This window comes from Cornus florida, unplaced genomic scaffold, assembly GCF_030987335.1.
Source record: "Cornus florida cultivar Cherokee Brave unplaced genomic scaffold, ASM3098733v1 CherokeeBrave_3.0.0_Hap2_Chr02, whole genome shotgun sequence".
Classification (NCBI taxonomy): domain Eukaryota; kingdom Viridiplantae; phylum Streptophyta; class Magnoliopsida; order Cornales; family Cornaceae; genus Cornus; species Cornus florida.
Genome location: NW_026775572.1, coordinates 9,113,294 through 9,133,512, shown reverse-complemented (window position 1 = coordinate 9,133,512; position 20,219 = coordinate 9,113,294). Strand labels below are relative to the sequence as shown.

Genomic DNA, 20,219 nt, shown 5'->3' with positions numbered 1-20,219 from the left:
TATTTATTCACATTTTCATTAGTGGCATGTTTTATCATTTGTGCCCCTAATTAGTCAGAAGTCTAAATATTAAGTCATATTCATTGATTATTATATGAAGCACTCCATTACTTGTCGGGGGTCCACTACATTAATAAAACACTCCAAAAGATTAAAACCTCCTCGTCCATAAATTATGCAAAGACTGATAAAGTTGATGATTTTCTTATACCAAATGTTAGTTTTCTTTTTTCCTTTTTTTTTTTTTTATTTTTGTTAAAAAACACATTAGGTTTACCAGTCACACTGCCCATAACGTGTTACTTCAATTCATACAACATATATATATATATACACACACATCGTAACAGAAATAGAAGAAGAATATTGCATTTCAGAAACACCATTACTGTGAAACAACATTAAACTCTTAAAACTCCTAAAATCATAAATTCCTGAGGGGAAAAACAAAGAGAAATCAATGTAATCTACATACGCAAGAAAACCCAAAACCCTAGTGTTAATTCAAACACTTTTCTTTTTTTTTTTTCCATACATATTATTGAATAAATTAATGGAATAGAAGCAAAACTCTGTTTCCAAAGGCTAGCTAGCTTAATGGATTCTGATCGTCGTCCTCCTCCACCTGCAAGAAACCCATGGCTCGAACAGCGTAAGCCGAAACGGCGACGATTAGAGCTGCAAAAACTGGAGGGACAATCCAGTCCACCTTAGACCTGTTCTTGAACATGTGAACCGGAAAACACAACACTTCCGTGGGAATATCAATTGGAAGCCTCACGGACTCCGTTGATCCGCAAGCTTGAGAGAAGGGAGAGGTCGGAGTTATGGCGAAAATAAAAGAGAACTCCGGCGAGAACGATGCCACTGCCACCGTCATCGTCAATATTGTCGTCCATATTGCGGCGTAGAGTAGCAATGGCCAGCTTGAGTTGAGTCGTTGGAGCATTGAGTTGAAGATAGAGAGAGTCATTTCAGCAACAATCGTTGGAGGATGATTGTTGAGAGTTTTTGGCTAGGTATAAGCCTGAGTTTGCTTAAAATTAAGGTGTGTTTGTGTGTGTGTGTCTATATATATATATATATATATATATATATATTACGTGGAGATGAACCTAATCTCAACTACTCCTAAGATCTAAGATTTGTAGGGAGATTTTAGTTGATGGTGGTGACTAGTGAAGGAGTTAAGAGAGCGTGACTAACTCCATGCTTAGTGCTGATCTGGTGATTTGACCAAAGTATTCTCATTTATGAGTTCGGTATAACTGGAGAGCGACGACAACCGCAATTTACAAGTGGCAAAACAGTGTACGATTGTGTATATACTGTATGTATGTGTATATGAATTTCCGTTCCATATTAAAGCAATATTTGATTTTTCAAACAATTTTTAAATATAAAGAATGATTTTTTTAATTTTGGCATGATGAGCTTGTCACTTGTGAAGATTTTTTTAACTCCAATATAATGGAATTAAAATATGAATTCAAAATATCTATACAATCAGTGAAGTCACAATCATCTAATAATTTTCCAAATGTTTATTGCAACATTTATCTGAAAACTGAGGCTTCTTTCATTTGACTTCTATGGCGAGAAGCAAACAATTCAAAAAAAAAACCACTAAATATAGACAAATACCTAACAATCTCGGTATAGACAGATTAGACTCCCAAAAAATAATAATTTGACAACTAGAAGAAATCCAGCAGCTACAACCATAATTATATTGACGGATTTATTTGTATTAAAAAACATACATTTGTATTATATTGACGGATTTAATTGACAATCTCAATCCTGAATTGAATGGGAGCGAAGCTAATGAGGGAGAAACTCTGAAAAAAATGATATACAAGCTGACTTGGCACAGTTCTTTTTACAAAGAATATGCAGTGATACATACGACAGGCTATGAGCACACAAAGACATGAATAATATTTGCCTTGGAAGCAAAATTTATTACATTCCTGCTTCCTAAATATCAAGAAGCGCTAGAGGAGAGCGCACTCTCTACCTTGAGAGTTAGGAACAGAAATGCAACCACTGCAACGAACAGAGCGGCAAGCATAACCACCACCATCGCCTGCAATGAGATGTACGGGCTAATAAAAAACACAACTGCTATTGAGGCACTCTGCCAAAGCTTGAGTTGTGCAAATGCTCCTTCCTGTCACATAAATAATACGAAATGATAGTGTAATTAAGTAAAGCAGGAGTCCTTCGTACTAATATAACAAGAATATAACACAGAATGGAAGCCACTTGTCTAAAATATAAAAATAAATATTTAATACAGAAGCCAAAACTATGATGGTTAAACCCTTTTCTGCGCGAAGCCTAAGTGTGTACTTCAAATGAGGCGCCCCGCTTCTCAAAATGAGTTCAAGCTATTGGTGTCCTTTGTAATGTTTCTAGCACTTATTCTATAAGTGAAGACTTGGTCAAGATTTCCCAAAAGGGCCAAAACTCCAGCAAGTTGACTCAAATACCAGCCAAGTTGAATCAGCTGCTTAAAACCAACACAGAAGGTTGATCTAGTTTTTCCTAAACCCTAACTTGCAACTCAGAATAACAGCTCACGAATTACAATCTGCAACAGAATATATAATCCTCACTTGGCAAATGTTGGGAGTAGAAACCTGCAATGGTGTTGTCCGGATAAGGCAGAAAAAGAGAAGAAAATAGCTTAGGGAATAAAGAAAACACGCAGGAGACGTTGTGAGCTAACCCACCGAAAGGGAGATTTTTGTGTTGTTCCGTGTACCATAGTAAAAGATGATTGAATTACCAAATTACATGAACTAAGAGTAACATGTGCAGCTCAGAACACAGAACTTATTAGTCCACTATTACTAACAGCTCACCGACTATAGTCCACAGCAGAATTAGGAATCCTCATTTGACAAAGACTAGATGCAGTGCCGTACAGAGTAATATGTGCTGTTATCTTGTGTCTGTAGTTGCTCAGAATAGCTCTTGACAAAGAAAAGAGAGAGAGAGAGAGAGATGAAAATTTCATCTACTAATCACCCCCTAGCAATTAGTGGTCAGCAACAAAATGTTTTCCAACTTCCAGTCAATCAGGAGCTAAGACTTTCATCTCCACTGGTTTTTTCCACTAATACATTCATAAACAAAATCCTAGGGACTGTTTGATCATCCTATTGACCGCTGACAATTGAGACTTATTTTCTATAGTAAGAGCAATTGATAATGCACAAACAAATACCACTCAATAAATTTCTTTCATTTCAGAAGGATGAAGTATCCGATTTTTATTATTATTATTATTATTATTATTACCATTATTATAATTATTCCTAAGCAACATATTATTAACAACCAAACAAACAGAAAGGAAACAGGACAGGCCCCTCTAACTCAACAAAACAGAGCCTGCCAAGAAGGCCCATTTCCAGAAACAGGCTAACAGAAATAACAAGGCAAAAAAAAAAAAAAAAAAAATATATATATATATACAAAAGGACTAGACAATACAAGATACAGAACCCTGAATAACAAACAATCCCAGAGACACCAACTATAGCAAGGCTGAGAATCTGAATTTTTATAGTCTCAGACCTAACTTTTCAATACTCACTAAACAAGGTTACTGGAAGGTATTTAATAATCTAAGTCCAAATTGAAAATTTTCCCTCAAATATTATTTTGTAACTTAGAGCTTTCAGTACTACAACTTCAGTATTAAAACTTATAGTTTTATCACACAAACTCTTAGCTTCACTTGTTTCAGCACTTATTGGTGCAATCATAAATATTGATGACCAGGGGGAAATTAGGAGCATAACAATCTGATCCAAAAAGCTTGGCTGGTTTTAATTTTTTTCACTCAAACTATAATCTATGATACAAAGGACATAACTGGAATTGATTAAAGATAGGCTGGTTAATTAGAAACATTAAAAAGTTATTCCACTGCATATATGCAAAATAATAACTGAATTAGAATGGTTAAGCACTGAATCATGCAACAATTAGTCAATAACTCTCGAATTGTGTAATAGTATGCACATGAAAAGATGGAGTATATATTGACATGTCAAGGGTATAATGAGCCATGGATTAGGTGAAGAAATAACCAAGAGACATATGATGCATGCAACTAAAGGAATAAAAAATTGCCATCTAAAAGTGAGCCACATAGGGCTTAGAATGGAAATAGATTGATTTTACAGAGATTAATTAGGAATTGAAAAAAAAAAATGACTGCACAAAAGCTTAGCAAAAAAAAAAAAAAAAAATCTTTACCGTATCATTCTTGAAGAGCATTGCAATTAAAGCATTGAGCTGCGTATTGAATACTCCATCACCAATGCCCAATATGGTCGCCATGAGAAGTGGATATATTACACTAAGAACTCCACTGCTTGTGCTGCACAATAAAACAGTAAAACAACGGATGGAAAGGATTAAAACAGCTTCAGATATATATTGTATTTGAAACCTTCAGATTCTACAAAATTTTAGGATAACTAATAGAACTAACCTGTAAAAAAGCAGAAGCCAGAGCAGTACAATAGCTTGAACAAAAGCACCGCCAGAAACTATGAAAGTGACTGACTTGAGACCAGAAGTAAGTCGGCCAGCAACCAGTGAACACTGACCCAAGTTCAACCAAAGAAAAGAAAAAGGTCAGACTGAAAAACTCAATGATTCGAATAAGCATATCTTATACACCAAATAGGGTTTTCTCAGCCTCTGGACTGCTACTGAGCTTGGGTTGTTAGGATATCTACTGGACTACATCAAAATTGAACAATTCCTTCAAACGAATGACCTTAATGATGACAGGATAAATTGCTGGGAAAAAGTTATTCTCAGCTTTTAGCCTTTTAAATGCACACACCATTGGAAAAATAAGACCATAGGAAAAGCACAACACATCTAAATTATGCATAGGAGTAATCCAACATGATTTTCAACCCGATTTATCTCACTCGTGTTTGAACATTGGTTAGGTAGCTAGGGTGTAAGGTTAAGGTTGGGCTTGAATTGAAACGTCTATAACTTGAGTTGGGCTTAGGTTAACCTACTAAATTTGTCCAAGTTGTAACGTTATTTTCGCCCCCTTTTCTTTTTCCTTTCTTATAGAAGTAAGGGTGGTGGCTGGTGAGGTGAAGGTCGCTTGTTTCAAACTTTACTATTACTTTTTCCAACTCATCTAAATGAAAGAACTGAAAAGGATCGCCTTGTCCAAAATTGATATATCTGAAACAGATAAAACGTACTTTAAAAGGCAATATGAATTTACTCATATCTGCATTATTATACTTACTATTGCATCAGAAGCCCCATACACTGCCATTGCACCACCCACACCAGACATGCCAAGGGCAGGTTTAACAACATCCTTGGTGAATTCAGCCCTAAAATGAAAAAACATGATCCACACTCAATAGAAAAAAAAAAATTGGTGCAACTAGTGCACAAAATCATAATGGACTACAATAAAATATTTACAATAATTTGATCATGTATTTACCACACAAATGCTTGTTGTAAGCCTGAATATGCAATAAGGGGGATGATCAAAAGCATTCGTACATCAAACAATGGAGTGATGACAGACTTTGACAGATAAACCACGGAAGAATAGAAACTGACAGAAGAACTGGATCGTCCCTCCTCACCCTTACCATCCTTCTTATGTAAGAAGCACATGAGTATGGTACCTAAGGTCATACTGCAAAGGAACACAATGAAAAGGATAGTAGTGCCTCTGGTACTACCCCCCTGCAGAAATGTGAGAGAATGAGAAAATCATATGCAGCGCTTTAAAGAATATGAAATTATAAATTATGATGTAGGAAAGAATACAATTGCTTAAAATTAACCAAAATAAAGGACAGTTAACATGTATATATTCTTGTCATGTATGTGGACTGAAATTGACATTTCAATGCGAGTTAAGGGACCAAAAGTCTCATACAACTGTTTCTAACACAGACAACATTTGAATTTGGATGAATGAATCAAGATTGCATTCAAATTCATTTTGCATATTCCCCATCTTACTTAATAAAATTACATGCACTTAAAAGTTCAACCCTCAAAGGCCATGATGCTTAGGCACGAGTTGGGCAACTACTCACCACTGTACAACAACAACAACCAAACCTTTTCCCAATTATTTGGGGATGGCTACATGAATCCTATGTTTCCATTCCACCCTATTTAAGGCCATACCCTCATCCAACTACTCACCACTGTGTTTCAAGAAAACAAAAAGGGAAAAGAAAGAAAGAAATAACAAAAAATAAAAAAAACAAAAATGATGTCTAGGCAAGAAGATGCATCGAAAGCACTTCCTACAAGGCAGACCAGTTTAAAACCTGAAGTGTCAAGACTCCGAAAGTTAATAATATTTTCCATTGCAATAAACACCTCCGAAATCATTTAGAAGTCGGCAATGTGTTTTTTTTTTTATTTATTTCTTTTCCTTTAACTTATATCTCTTTTTCTTTGGGAGGGCAAAGAAGTGGTGGATATCTAAGAAATCACATGGAGATCTATGATTTAATCAGCTGACGGGTGTAGTTAATTCTTCTCAGTCCATCAAGGACCAGCCGGTTCTATAGCCATCAATTTGTAAAATTGGTGATAGAATCAAACCACATTAATACTTTTCCCTTGGTTACCCATGAGTATGCTTCTAACTCACATATTTTCAGTTGACCACTAGAATAAACTAATTAATTATTTCAAAAAATTCGTAAAAGACAATGGTTAGCCCAAAGACTCAGGAAATCTTTGAAAAGAATAAATAAGTTTGCATATTTTCAAATGAACCCAAGAGAGCTCATAGGAATGCAGAGAGACGCAAAACAAATTTGAAATTTTTTATCAGAAAGTCAGAACCTTTTTTTTTTTCAATTGCTGCCTAATAGCTATATAATTGCATAACAGTAGCAAAAGGAACTGTATTAAAGTTCTCACAATCATTCCAGTGGGATGCATTTAGTAATAAGAAAAATAAATCATTACAAACAAAGAGATTGAGCACACAAATCAAAGCTTGGAATCATATGCACACATACTGTTCCATCTCTCAACAGAGCAAGCGAGATAAGATTTCCAACGAACTGCAAAAATTAGCACAAAGTAAAAATTGTTATAAAGAATCACAACTACTATAAATGTGATAAGTAATCACAATTTAAATGCATTTTATTACAACAAACAAACTAAAATTTCCAGAAGAAAATTAAATGCTGCACCTGGTGACTGGCAAACATTCCCCAAAATTCTCCATTGAATTTACCAATTACAGTACCTTCATGCAAGTTGCAATCATTTGCATGACTGCGTGCCGTTGAAGTAAGATATGTCCCCTGATGAGCCCATAATAAGGTTAGGGAAGAAGTTATTAGCTTCGGTTACCATCAATTATAGAAAATTTGAAATATTTAGGAGATGGAATTGAACCTGTCCAACCCATATTATTGAAGCAGCAAACCCAAGATACAAGGAAGCTGGCACCATGGTATACCTACAAGAAAAATCATCAAAAATTTAAGTACATAAAACTTCATGAAATTAATAAAGAAATAGCAACTTCTACACATTATCGCATATGCATGAGAAATTAGAACCCAACTGTTTGCATTGTATTTAAACTATCTTGAAGTCTAACAACAAAAACAAAAGTTACAAAACACACACAAACCCACCATATTTTTGATTCCTTAAACAAATCAAACTTTATATAAATGAATCCGTAAAAGAGAATAAAGCTCACTTTATTTTTCTTTCTTTCTTTCTTTCCTTTTTTTTTTTTTTTTTTTTTTTTTTTTCTGATAAGTAACATACAGCTCACTATTTTTGGACAGAAGTACAAGAGATGTATATATTGAATTATTATAGCTTTTGTAAATAATTCCTCAAAATGAAAAGAACAAACAAATTCCAGAACACCGACATAAAAATCCACTTTTGAGGGGTAATTTTGTCATTCTATATTTTAACAAAAAAATAAAAATCAAGTGAGAGAGTGCTTTGATTCCGATCTATAGAACTCATTTTTATAAATTTCACGACTCTTTAGGCATCCAATGTGTCGCACATACACACAAGCTACAGGCTGCAACCTAATTGTATCTAAAAAAAACCCAGAAAAAGAGGCTTCTCATCAACTCTACTGAGTTTAATCTATCAACAAAGAGAAACTAATTACCAGGATGGCTTCAAATTTGCAGCTATGAACAACCAATACCCAGTAGTCCCAAGAATCAGAGCATTCTTGGACCCCAGCACACGAACCACTAGTGAAGCAACCAATGAAAAAAACGTAAAAGAAGTATACAATATCCCAAGTGAAATCGTCCCCAAATCATCCTCCTGAAACCAATCAAATCTCAAAATCAGCAAATATATATATATATATATATATATCATTTCAGTATATTCTCAAAGAATTAGGAAAAAATCAAAAGGAAATTTAGCATCCAAAACTTTAACGCTAAGAGCAAGAATCACCGAAGTAAAAAACTGACAGTATTGACGGTACTCTCCAAATTCTGAGCAGCACCGTAGGCCAAGAAAATCAACAAGAACGCCCAGCTCAGAAGATGGACATCTCTTGGATGGTTCTCCTTTAGGGTTTGACTTTGCGAGGGTTCAACTACCAACGGTGCTTCTTCATCCATGACTTTTGAGAGCACAAGACTCAATTCAATAGATTACACAACGTTGAGATATATATATACAAATATTATACATATCTAAACTCTAGAAATGGATGGTAGGGTATAAAAGAGAGTGCCGGCGAGAGTGTTATGGAGTAGTGGACAAGCGGAAGAGTTAGAAATTGTGGAAAGTATCGAAGAATCTGCAGATGAGACAGAAGGCGTTGAGAGAGAAAGAAGGAGGGGTGCTTGAGAAGTGCATTTTTTTTAGTTTTCTGTTTGGTTTGTGAGAAAATATAAAGGGAATAGTGGTGCTCGTCAGAGCGAAACTATTATTAGATGGTCAGCCACATTGACATGGTGGCCATCTAATAATTTGTCCCTCATTTTTTATTCCTCAACTTCGACAGTGGCTTTTTGGTCCTAAGAAGTCGAAACTTTTTTATCCTAATTCCTAAAATTTTCATTCCTATCATAAATTTCCAACTTATTTAAAAACACTCATAATATTTTAAAAAATAATCACATTAACCCTATGTGTTTGACCCATAGGGATGGCAAATTCCCTATCCCTGCTAGGCCCCTCCCCGCCCCGTTTATAGCGGAGATGAGAATCCTTTTAGCTAAATGAGGATGGGAATGGGGCCAATTTATAAATCCTCACCGGGACCGAGGATGAGGTAAACCCGCCCCGATTAAGTGTGAAGTTACTAATATATCCCTACATATAATAATTTATTACTAAATTAGATTTATTATATATATAAAAATAAGAAAAAATATGTTTTTTTTTTTAATAAAAAAAATTATGAGGCCAGGGATGGGGATAAAGTGGCGGGGGCGGGAGCGAGTATGGAGATTCTGGCAAAATTTTAAGCGGGGATGGAGAATGAAAAATGTAGCGGGATGGGAATGGGGAATGGAATCCCCGCCCCGCCCCGGTCCGTTGTCATCCCTATTGACCCATTAATTGAGTTATAAAATGTCAAATTTGACCTTCTTATTTAATATTTAATATTTAATAAAAAATATAATTATTATTTTTACAATTACAAAAATACCCCTATCTTCTTCCTCCTCTTCCCCCATTTCTATCTCTCTCAAAATCTCACCTAGATTCACTTGTTAGATTCAACCTAAAAATAGGATGTGATATCTTTTTCGATATAGTTTGAACCTTGATTCGGTCGCGCGCTGTGATGCTGTCACCAACATTACGCAGTTCACCGTAAGCAATGATCCGCGCCACAGGCTAGCGATTCCCTAGCTCTTTCTCATCTGTGAAACTGCGTCGACTACACTCTTGTAGTTTCGGTGTTAAGCCGACGGGCGACTCCCGTCGGCTTGCACGCTGACCATGGCAACGTCGGCTGCGTTGCCGACACCGACGCCGATTCCGCTGGCGCCTATCTTGCGCACAAGGGACATGTTACCTGTGTTCGGGTGGGTCAGTTTTGCTTAGGGATGTCGTACAGACCCAACCGGGTGGTGGAGTAAAAAGTCTGGCGGAGGGCGGTGGCGGAAACACCGGAAAATAAGGCGGCGATATTGTCTTGTTGGATGATCCGGATCTCGATGGCGATTGGGCCCACACGTGCTACCGGAGGGGGCTGAGGAACGCGGATGTTGTTTGAAGAGGCGTTCTGGAAGGCGAGCGCGGGCCGGATCTGGACATTCGCGTTTGAGGCATGGTTCTCGCCCTGGAGTTGCATTTGAACCTTTGATTAGATCAAGTGGGTGAGGGTACAGCCCGCAACGATCAAAGCTATGCCTCCTTCAACAAAACCTTTGACACCCATGTCAGATTTTCTCAGAAAATTTGAATAATTCCCAGCCGAGAAAATGAATTGGAGGAGATAGAATCTGAGTGTTATGGGTGTTCATGAAAATCAACAAGAGAGAGGTGAGAGTTTTACGGAGAGAAAGGGGTGAAGAAGAAGACAACCCCATCTTTACAGGGTATTTTTGTAATTTTAAAAATTAATTTTTAAGTTTTAATTTAAAATTAAATATTAAGGCCAAATTTGTCATTTTACCGTCCAATAAATGAGTAATGAGTTGCGGATATTAGCGGCAATGTGATATTTTTTTTGAAAGTATATGAAGCTTTCTGAAATAAATTGAAGGTTCAGGATCAAAATTAGAAAATAATAGGGTTTTTACGAAATTAGCCCTTTAAAAAACTAATACAAATTATATATATATATATTTTTTAGAAATTTTGAAATTATTATGAGTAATTATGACATGAAATCTCATGATTTTGCCCAATAAATTCAGAATACTGTTTTAAAAAAATTAATAAATAAATTCAGAATAAAACCATCAAAATCCAATTTTTTACTTTACATAGAGTTCTATTTCATTTCTTTTCTTTTTTCTGGCAACTGCATCAATTACTTCGGGAACTCAAAGCAGAGAAAATACCACAATTTCGGTTTTAAAAGTAGTGCTTCTTGAATCCATTACATAAAAACAATGCATATTTTCAATTTTTAAAAATAATCCATTCCCTTCGTTTTGACTTTTCCTAATAATATAATAAACAAATTTTAATTTGCATGAAACATGAGAACAACATATGTAAATATAATCATCATTTTTTAGAATTGTTTTGGGATGTATCTAACACCTTTCTCATGCATAAACAAGCCCTTTAAATCCACTATCTTTTTATATTGACTAATTAATAGTTACTATTAGAAAACAAATTACAACTATAATCTTAAAAACAAAGCTAATTCTCCAAAGAAAATCCAATTAAAAAAAAAAAAAAAATGTCATTGCAGCAGATGAATCAGTATGCTTGCATCTCTTCTGATGTTCATTCTTCCATAAAAAATCAGATTATTAAGAGTTGTTTCAAACAACTTTACTTACTAGCAATATGGCAACATCTAGTTACCAATTGAAGCACTTTTAACTTATGGTTTTGCCAATGATTAATTAAGTTTACCTGCACATAACACACCAGAAAAAATAATATAAAATAAAATTTTATTCGCTCATATGAATACAATGATAATGGTTGATCATCATAATGTCTTCCGCGGCATGATCAGTTTGTCGTGGGTGTTAACGGTTGCTAAACTTATGCCAAAGAGAAGTACAATGATAAAATTTAAAATTAAAAAAAAAAAATATATATATATATATATAGAATCAAGTAAAACATACCTTTCACGTAGGTGTTGCGTTAATAATATATCAACGTGATACAACTAAGCACCTAATCAAGATTAGGTGAAAATAAACAAAGTAATCCCACAACATAAGCATATTTAGAGTCCAATACCATGGAAATCATGGGCCTGCTTTCATGATTTATAATATTAGAAACTTAAAAAAATGTGGGTGCACTACACAGAGTGACAGCATTCTGAGAGACTGCAATTGGAAATAAGCAAGGCCAGTCAGAGGACTAAAGATGCAACAATTTATACATGATGTCTTCGTGATCATGTCGACAAGCTTAATCAGGGTATCCTTCATGGATAAAGCACAAAGCCCATCAGCCAGCATCGAGAATGAAGAGAATTCTGGTGTGAATATCAACTACAAAATCAACAGCCTCTCCGATGGGTCCCCCACCAGAACAAAGCCCATAAATAACAAATTTATATGAGAGAGCATCGGGAGCATCATCCTTCTCCTCCATTTCTCTATAAAGTCTCGTGGCTTCTTTTGTTCTCTTCCGTTTATATGAAGAGTGCTCGAATCACTGGATTATAAGCCTATGGTGACCGAAGCATTCCTTTCATCTGTGTTGTTCTCGGGAGCTTACTAGCAAGATCAATTCTACCTGCTTTACATAGTCCCTGAATTAGGGTTCCATAGGTGACAACATTGTTCACACCCATTTGAAGTCATGGTATGGACAATATCTGCTGCCTTTTTATATCCCCGCTTTGTAGAAGTGAGAGAGCAGGGAATTGTACGAACTTGTCAAGTTTAAGTCTTCCATTATTATGGATAACCTAGGGTATCCCCACCCGGGCCCCTTTTATAGTTATAATTGTTAAACCGAAAGTTTATCCCCATGATTCGATCTCTTCTAATGAAATGCTGCTATGCTCACACTACTTTTTAAATGTCTTTGCAACAGAAGAATTACCGTGCTTGTACATTTTTAATTCATTTTTTTCTTTTTTGGTCGCAATCCAGTTTATTGTCACAAAATATAACAATTAGACTGCATATGATTGCTAATGTTGGTGCAAAATTATGCATGATAAACGTCTTTCCTATCAGAAAAGAGAGGAGGTGATCGAGAGTGGAACTAGCATAGTTGCCAGCCAGGTACACTCGGACATAAATTAGTACTTGACAATTGTATATCAAAGAAACTACTTTGTATTTTATTTTTGATATCTTTTGAGTACTTTGTATTGTATTTTTGACTTTTGAGTTGATCGACCACTCCTTTATAGCAGAATACTGGTGTTAAGTTATGAGACTGGCTCCACTACTTAGGAGAGATATCAGGAAGAGTAGCAATTATTCTTATCTTAGAGTTTCTTTATCCTTTAATCTTCCTTATCAGCTGATATGAACAGTACTATAGTCAATACTCAAGTGTGCCCATATTATAGGCAACAGATGGAACAACTAACTGTTCCTAAACTTATGCCAAAGAGAAAATCACTCGGGAATCAAGTTGAAGAAAAACAAACGTGTTTCAGGTAAGGGTAGCCTCTAGTAGCTCAGCATGATACATACAAGCAATCACCTAATCAAGATTAGATAAAAATAATAATAAGAATAATAAAAAAAGGTAATCCCACATCATGAGCATATTTAGAGTACAATATCATGGAATCATTATGGCATGCTTTCATGATTTATAATCTTAGAAACATAAAATATGATGGTGCACAACACAGAGTAACAGAATTATGAGAGACTGCATTTGGAAATAGGCAAGGCCAGCCAGAACTAAAGACACAACAATTTAAATGTTCTGCACCTGTCATATATTTCCCACTGAATTCTTTAAAAACTCAAATATTTCAAACTGCATCATCCAGTGGAATGACAGAAAACTCTGAATTCCAAATCACCCAACTTGCCCTTTCGAGGACCGAACCTTGTTATTTTGAGCCCCTGCTTCCCCAAAGATGATTGTAATGTCAGTAGCACCTTTCATCTTCACCAATAACCTTTTTTGGGCTTTCGGCTATTCAAGATACTCCAAAGGGTGGCCAGTGCATCTTGAAATTTACGGATTTTGAGGAAACCCATTACTATGGATACCTCAGTGCCTGAGAAGTTTGCTGTCTTCATGATCGAGTCGATGAGCTTAATCAGGGTATCCTCCATGGATAAAGCACAAAGCCCATCAGCCAGCATAAAGAATGAAGAGAATTCTGGTATGAATCCTTTTCCAGTCATCTCAATTACAAAATCAACTGCCTCTCCGATGGGTCCCCCACCAGAACAAAGCCCATAAAAAACAAATTTATATGAGATAGCATCAGGAGGATCACCCTTCTCCTCCATTTCTCTAAATAGTCTCATGGCTTCTTTTGTTCTCTTCCGTCTGAAGAGTGCTCGAATCACTGGATTGTAAGCCTGTGGTGACGGAACCATTCCTTTCATCTGGATTGTTCTCAAGAGCTTACTAGCAAGATCAATTCTACCTGCTTTACACAGTCCCTGAATTAGGGTCCCATAGGTGACAACATCCGGTTCACACCCATTTGAAGTCATGGTCTGGACAATATCTGCCGCCTTTTTTATATCCCCTGCTTTGCAGAAGTGAGAGAGCAGGGAATTGTAGGTGAACTTGTCAGGTTTAAGTCCTTCCATTATCATCTGATCCATAAGTTGAGCAGCCTCCTCCACCCTCTTGCTCTTACAAAGACCATCAATAAGAGAGTTGTACGTCACTAAACTTCTTGAAACACCCTGGAGTTCCATTTGATCAAAAACCTCTTCTGCTTCTCCAATTTTATTGTTTTTGCAGAACCCGTCGATTAGAGTATTATAAGTCACTACACTTCGTGCACAGCCACTTGATTCCATTTCTTTCAGTAGGCTCAAAGCTTCCTCCAGTTTCCTCCTAGTACAAAGGCAGTCAATTAGCATATTATAAGTAAATTCATCAGGTTGGCACCCTTTATTTTTCATCTCCTTGAACAGCTCCAATGCAATTTTAAGGTTGCTGGTCAAGCAAAGACCTTGAATCAAAGAATTGAATGTACAGACATCGGGTAAAATTCCCTTGCTTGTAAGAACACGAGCAAGTTCAGTGGCTTGTTCTACTTGATTCTCCTTGCACAAGGTGCTGATCAGAGCATTATAAGTGACGGTATTTGGGGAACAATCCCTTGACAGCATCTGATTGAGAACTTCCATGGCCTCTTCCACTTCACCCACTTTACACAGTCCAGAGATCAAAGTGTTATATGTAAATATATCTGGATCAAACCCCTCCTGAAGCATTAAATCCAAGATCTCTAGAGCATGCTTAACATGCCCCGCCCTGCACAAACCATTCACCAAAGTATTGAAAGTAAATTTATCAGGACGAAAACCCTCTAGAGACATCTCTTGTGCATAATTCAAAGCGTCCTCAACCCTACCCTCTTTGCAGAACCCATGAATCAAAACATTAACTGATATATTGCTCAAAGAGCATTGAGCAATTATCATTTGTTCTCTGATTCTCAATGCACCATCTAAATTTCCTTCCTCAATATAACCCTGCATTATCGTTGTGAAAGTTTTCTCATCAGGTGACAATCCATAGCTGGGCATTTCTTCCATCATCAAAATAGCCGGCCTAACCTGATGAGCCTTACACAAAGCCTTGATCAATATATTAAAAGTCGAAACATCCAGTTTGACTCCTCTACTTAACATCATTGAATGCACAGTTTCAACTAACTTTAACTTATTTCCATCAACAAGAACATTCAACAAAAAGTTATAAGTATGTGTACTCGGATTCAACCCGAATTCTTCCTCCATCATATCAAGAACACCAGTAGCTTCATCATATAAATCCAATTTCACAAAACTTTCAATCAAAATTAAGAAAGTACCTTGAGTAACCTCACACCGAGAATGCTTCATATCCTCCAACACAAGTCTCATGGAGTCCAAAGATCCCATTTCTCCGAGCTTTCGAAGAATTTCCTCATATATGGACAAAGTGGGAGTGAAATTAGGCTGTTTTGAAGCCCAATCAAAGAGACTAAGTGTTGATGTTTCGTCAATTTGGCAACGGAGGGCGTGGATGAGATCCTTCGGGGTGAAATCAGGTGCGAGCTGATGGGTTGGAGAGACGGAAAGGGAAGAGAGAGAAGGTGAACTTGAAACTGAGATTGAAGCAAGCTTTTCATGGTGTCGTGTGGAGGCCAAAGAAACAAATTTTGAGAGCTTTGGAGGGGAAGAAAGAGGATGTTGGTGTTTTACATTTTGGGGGAGACTCCAAGGATGACACTTCAGACATGAAGAAAAAGCCATTGACGCAATTCAGCAAACATGTAACATGCAATACAATTTCACTCTGTCTAGGAATAGCATGGATTTAGAACAACCCAAAAACTTGTAATATAATTCCAGACTGTCTAAAAATGGGATAAGATTAGAACAACCCAATTTAGGATTTTTCACAAAAAAAAAAAAAAAATGGAAGTTACCGATTATACAAGGAAAGTCGGGAGTTTACTCGCGATGTTCACAAACAACAATTCAAGCTCGGAATTAGTACATATAACTAAAATCGCTATGAAGAAAATTTTAGTATATATGAAGAATATAACCTTCTCGAGAAAATGCGCGTTTCTCCTCCCAACGGATAAACCACTACTCTAATGGCTATGTTAACTTATAAGGTAAAGTAAAGCCACGGTTGAGGATCAGCAAAAAGTACATTCATAGAAAACTCACCTCCTTTTGTTAAACAAAGACATCCTTTAAAAGTTTAAAAAATGCACAAAGATTCCTGTATATGAAAAATCCATTAAATTACCTTTTAACTATTTAGGAGACTTTTTTAATATTATAATTTAATAAATTAAACCAATCTATCCTTACGAATAATTTGTGCTTAAAAAAAGTGAAAAAAAAAAAAAATTTATATTATTTACTTTTTTTTCTTTTTTTTTTTTGTTATTTACTTTATAAATGTTCCAACTTCTTAAAAATGTAAACGTTTAAAATGATTTTTTGATCCAATACATATATTTCAAATAAATTACATTTTGTTATTACTTCTTTTTTTTATTTTTTTATTTTTAAATTAAGATGCTTAATTCTTTCATCTAAAAAAATTAAACCAATATCTTTTCCTTAAAAATAAAAAATATGGTACTAGTATAACTTTATGCATCTTAAATTATATATCAAATATTATGCATTTCTCAACATAAAAGAAAATACTACATCTCTTCTTATCTCAAATGCATTCTCATGATTAAAATTATGAATTTTTCCTCATGCTTATGATTTTGATGCTTTGATCTACATCCAAAAAGTTACAAAGAATTAATTAAAAAATCAAAACTATGACTTGTTTTTTTTTTTTTTTTTCCTTTTTTTTTTTACTGGGGATAGAAAAGGAGAGTATTTAAGTGATAGTTTCATAATTCTGAATTGTCCTCAACAATTAAAAGGAATAAATTATTACTTCACTATGTTCCATCTATTTAAAAAAACATGATCGTAATTTGGTTGTTATAATTTTTTTTCTCTTATCTCATATATATATATATATATATATATATAAACATAAATAAAATTATTATTATTTGTTGGGGTTAAAATTCGCCGCAGCCTGGTACGACATTGTTTCCTGCAAAACAAAGACGGCTAAGTCAAACACCGGTGTAGTGCCGACCGTTGACTCTCCGACAATCAAGTTAGTAGGAGTTTCTAGAGAAAGAATTTCTATCGTAATCGTTCTAGTAGGAGTTTTTTGTGTGTACCTTTGTTGAATGGTAAGATCTTATCCTTATAGTCGCTCTCCCTCAATTCATTTGCGGGATCAGAGGAGATCCGTTTGGTGCCAGATTTGTCAAAGATATGATTTACCCCTTTAATTTCCTCAAATTGTGCCAAGGTTATTCTTACCCTGTTGAACCATGTCATCTTTCATTATCAAATATTATCATTCTTATCCAATGAAAATATCATCGTTCAAACCTCGAAAGAGGCCTGGCGGCTGGTCAACACTTAATTGCCTCTATCGTTAGGTCAAGGTATGTTAAGTTTATTTTTCCCTATCAGTTACGCCCCATTCCCAAGCTTGCCCGTCTATCTTTGGGAATGTGATTTTTTTTTTACCCTGGGTACTATTCCCTAGGGAATAATGCATGCGGGGGTACTATTCACTTGAACAGTAAAATTATTATTATTAATTTTTTTTTTTTTTTTTTTTTTTTTGCCCTGGGCACTGTTCCCTCGGGAATAGTGCTCGCGGATACTGTTCACATAAACAATTTTTTTTTTTTTTTGTATCCTTAGATACTCTTCCCTTGGGTACTATTATTTTAGGTAATGTTCCCTTGGGTACTATTCCCTTGGGTAATTTTCTCTTGGGTACTCTTCCCTTGGGTAATCTTCCCTTGAGTAATGTTCCCGCGGGTAAGGGTTTTTTTTTTTTTTTTTTTTGTACCCTTTGGCACTCTTCCCTTCGGTAATCTTCTCTTGGGTACTATTCCCGTGGGTACTATCCCGATGGTGGAATTAATACAAATACCAAATCAAGGTTCTGTTTTAGAAGGGCACGGATTCAAACCCATGGTCAATGACTCTTAGTGATGTAAAACTGGATTTTTCTTTTGAAAATCCAATATACTAGTTGTAAACTTTATGGATTTCAGTCAGCCCATTCCTTTGGCAAAGGAATAAATTTTATTTGTTTCACTCAGTTCGTCACTCCTTTAATAAGGGGAACGAGCTTTACTCAGCTCGTCCCTTTAGTAAGATAATTAAATTTTACGAATTTCACTCAGCTCGTCCCTTTAGTAAGGGAATTAGGTTTTACGAGTTTCACTCAGCTCACCCCTTTAGTAAGGGAATTAGGTTTTATGAGCTTCACTCAGCTCGTCCCTTTAATAACGGAATTAGATTTTTGTCAAGTGTCAGGAATGCCAAGTCTTACTAAGCATGCTTGATGATTACTTTCTTGTCCCTTTTAATAAGGGAAGTAAATTTGCTCGAGCGTTGTGAGATCACCCTTTAATAAGGGAGTAGTTAACCCCTCGTCTCTTTACCGAGGGAAGAAGATGAAGTTGACCCTTCGTTCCGTTATGGGGGAATGAGGTGTCGTCTGAAGGAGGGTGACCCTTTTAATACGAGAGGTAGTCGTCTCGTTTCTCTAGTAAATGAAGGAAACTTTAATTATATCATCCTTCTGTCTAAAAGGAGTAATCGGATGCTTGTCCCTTTAATGAAGGAAGAATGTGTTGTTGGCCCTTGGTCCATTTCATGAGAAAACCTTTAATAAGGTGTAGTCGGCCTCTCGTCCCTTTAATAAGGGAAGTAGATTAATACGAGTTTCACTCAGCTCATCTCTTTAATAAAATAAGTAGATTACTATGAACTTAATATTACCACATAGGTAGGTTACTGAAAACGTAATATTTTATTACGTAAAAACTGAGGGTCGTCCATCTGATTGGTGATGGTGACTTTATTGGAAAACAAAATAACACGTGAAGGAGCAACCCTCCATTTAAAATAATGAACTGAAATGCCCCCAGTCTTTATTTTGAATGACTTGATAAGGCTAATTCTAGCTTTGAGACAATTGTTAGTCGGTATACTTATCTGAGTCCTTCTCACGATATGTCATACTGTTTTGGCTGAAGAATGGTCTCTTATAGTTGGTATCATTTTCATCCCTGGTGATAGGGGCTAACCTCTTCTTGTCCTCTCCTTCCTTTCCCTTCCATGCATTCATGGCTTCTTCAGCATTCATATGTTTCTGCACTTTGATCAACAACTCTGTCGTGCTAGTGGGAAGTTCTTTTGATAAGGGGAACAAGAATCTGGAGGTTTGGAGTCCTTCTATGAAAGCGGTCAAAGCCACCTTGTCGTCCACCTCTTCTACCTTTAACATCTCTGTGTTGAATCGGGTGATGTATTCCTGGATCGACTCTCCCTTTTGTTGCTTTACGGTAAACAGGTAGGTGACCGGCCTCCTATGCCTCTGACCTGCAATGAAGTGGCTCACAAATTGCTTACTCAGTTCTTCGAAGGTGTTGATGGTTCCTGGCTTCAGCTTGTTGAACCAAACTCTTGCCGATCCCTTAAGTGTAATAGGAAAAGCTCGACACATGATTTCATCTGGCACGACATGTAAATGCATAAGAGTTTGAAAAGTCTCCAGGTGATCGAGGGGATCTTTGGTCCTATCGAAGCTTTCGAACAAGGGCATCCTGAACTTGCTAGGCATGGGGCATTTTATAACGGCGGGGCTGAACTGCAAATTGGTCCTCTGCACTAGGTTATCATGGCGGCAAGACCTTTCCCTTTCATAGCCTGCATTACATCTACCATTTTCGCCTTGAGATCCTCGATCTGTGGGTCGAAATAAGTAATTTTCTTTGTCTTTTC

At 36.1% G+C, this 20,219-nt stretch overlaps 2 protein-coding genes and 1 pseudogene across 2 annotated transcripts; all 3 read right to left on the bottom strand.

Annotated features, from left to right (window-relative positions):
• Positions 1-1,716: 1,716 nt before the first annotated feature.
• Positions 1,717-8,961, bottom strand: LOC132293509 (UNC93-like protein 3). The gene is made up of 10 exons (XM_059791029.1): positions 8,520-8,961; positions 8,201-8,364; positions 7,453-7,516; positions 7,245-7,358; positions 7,065-7,109; positions 5,510-5,760; positions 5,303-5,393; positions 4,514-4,626; positions 4,276-4,399; positions 1,717-2,173 (listed from the first exon to the last, which is right to left on the bottom strand). Exons 1-10 carry the CDS (start codon positions 8,670-8,672, stop codon positions 1,988-1,990), a joined length of 1,305 nt encoding a protein of 434 aa, XP_059647012.1. The 5' UTR covers positions 8,673-8,961; the 3' UTR covers positions 1,717-1,987.
• Positions 8,962-9,089: 128 nt separating this feature from the next.
• On the bottom strand, positions 9,090-10,601 carry LOC132293511 (mitochondrial uncoupling protein 5-like; annotated as a pseudogene).
• Positions 10,602-13,367: 2,766 nt separating this feature from the next.
• On the bottom strand, positions 13,368-16,479 carry LOC132293508 (pentatricopeptide repeat-containing protein At3g53700, chloroplastic). The gene has a single exon (XM_059791028.1). It carries the CDS (start codon positions 16,119-16,121, stop codon positions 13,800-13,802), a length of 2,322 nt encoding a protein of 773 aa, XP_059647011.1. The 5' UTR covers positions 16,122-16,479; the 3' UTR covers positions 13,368-13,799.
• Positions 16,480-20,219: the final 3,740 nt, after the last annotated feature.